The sequence below is a fragment of the Sinocyclocheilus rhinocerous genome, unplaced genomic scaffold (genome assembly GCF_001515625.1).
Source record: "Sinocyclocheilus rhinocerous isolate Xijiao unplaced genomic scaffold, SAMN03320098_v1.1 scaffold19894, whole genome shotgun sequence".
NCBI classification, from domain to species: domain Eukaryota; kingdom Metazoa; phylum Chordata; class Actinopteri; order Cypriniformes; family Cyprinidae; genus Sinocyclocheilus; species Sinocyclocheilus rhinocerous.
Window position 1 is genome coordinate 1 of NW_015645724.1, and position 1,811 is coordinate 1,811.

The window sequence follows — 1,811 nt, forward strand, 5'->3', positions numbered from 1 at the left end:
GATAAAGAGACTCTTTGATTGTTTAACATGAGCAATGATTTCTTTAGCCAGATTCTCATCCGTGATTCTTTTTCTGAAGTACTCCTCCTTTTGTGCATCATTGAATCCTCGTATCTCTGTCAGCCGGTCGATACAGTCAGGAGGAATCTTACTGGCAGCTGCTGGTCTGCTGGTGATCCAGATGAGAGCAGAAGGAAGCAGATTTCCCTTGATGAGGTTCGTTAGGAGAACATCCAGAGAGGCTGGTGATGAAACATCAGACCACGTCTCATTATCCTTAAAGTTTACAGGAAGACGACATTCATCCAATCCATCAAGAATGAACAGGACTTTGAATTGATTTCTTCTTGTAAGCTTCAGTCCTTTTGTCTCTGGGAAAAACTGAGTTATAAGGTCCATGAAACGTAGTTTTTCTTGCTCCTTTAAGTTCATCTCTCTAAATGGAAGAGGAAATATTAAGCTGATATCTTGATTTTCTTTTCCTTCGGCCCAATCCAGAACAAACTTCTGCACAGAGACTGATTTTCCGATGCCAGCAACTCCTTTTGTCAGTACAGTTCTGATCTGCTCGTCTTGTTCAGGTGCTTCAAACACATTTGTGCACTCAACCTGTATCTCCTGTGATTCATGACGTCTGGAAGCAACTTCAATCTGTCTCACCTCATGTTCAGTATTGACCTGTTCACTACAACCCTGAGTGATATAGAGATCTGTGTAGATGTTATTCAGAAGTGTAGAGTCACCTTGCTTTGCAATTCCTTCAAACACACATTCATACTTCTTCTTTAGGCTACACTTTAGCTGATGAATGAAGATCAGCTCATCTAAATACAGGGACAAAAATACAGATGTGTTTAATCTTATTTTCTCTCCTACATTTATAAGTGACAGTCTGACAGATGATCACGAGTCTCTTACCTTCTAGAGTATCAGCAGCTTCATCTTGCTGCATCTCTCTCAGGAAGCAGAGCGTGAGATCAAGAGCTGCTTCTTTGTTACTGCATCTGTTCTCATTAAACTCCTTCACAAAGTATTGCATGTTCTCTTTTTGTAATATTTTCTTAAACTTTTCCAGTTCTTTCTTTAGAAATGTGATAATTTTGCTCTCAAGATCCTACAAAGCAAGACAAAAATTAATGACAGAAAAAAACTTCATCTATATTTGGTCAAAATTATTTATTCAGTGATTAAAAATATTCATCAAAAATGAAGTTGAGACAGACGTTAATTAGCAGTAAATATTAATAAAAATAGGTTTTCATTCTTATTTTATGGGTTCTTAAGAAAAAATTTGAAATAAAAGTTCTGTCACACTTTTATTTATTAACATATTTGTTTATTATAATTATTAAATATTCCTGAAAATGTGTTTTATTACCTGGAAGATCTGCAGGAGACTGTCTGTAAAATTATTGTGGTTCCTGTGAGTCTGTAAATCTGGATCTAATGTTTCATACTGAAGCCTGACAGTAAATAAAATAAATCAAAATACTGCATTTTTAGAAAAAAAGATATGACCAAAATCTGAATAAAAAAAATCAAAATACTCCATTTTTAGGACAAATATGACCAAAATATCTTGTAAACATTTTTAGCAAAGAGAAAAACAATACTGTGATAAATTTATGGACTATAAGTTTTATGATAATTATTCGCTGATACACATTCTGACACAGTCTATGTTTAAAGAGAAATAAGAAACACATCAAATACTGTTTGGTTCGTGATGGTTCTTCACTGAAGTTTGGTGCTTCATCCTTTGACTTGTCACTCTTCACAGACACATGTGAGCCTGATCTTACACTAATGAC

At 35.1% G+C, this 1,811-nt stretch overlaps 1 protein-coding gene across 1 annotated transcript; it reads right to left on the bottom strand.

Moving 5' to 3' along the window:
• Positions 1-6: 6 nt before the first annotated feature.
• On the bottom strand, positions 7-1,802 carry LOC107706918 (protein NLRC3-like; the record flags this gene model as incomplete). Its single annotated transcript, XM_016510774.1, has 4 exons — positions 7-824; positions 919-1,114; positions 1,379-1,463; positions 1,714-1,802. Coding segments are annotated over 4 exons (1,188 nt in total), but the record flags the coding sequence as incomplete, so codon positions are not given.
• Between the last annotated feature and the right edge of the window lie 9 nt (positions 1,803-1,811).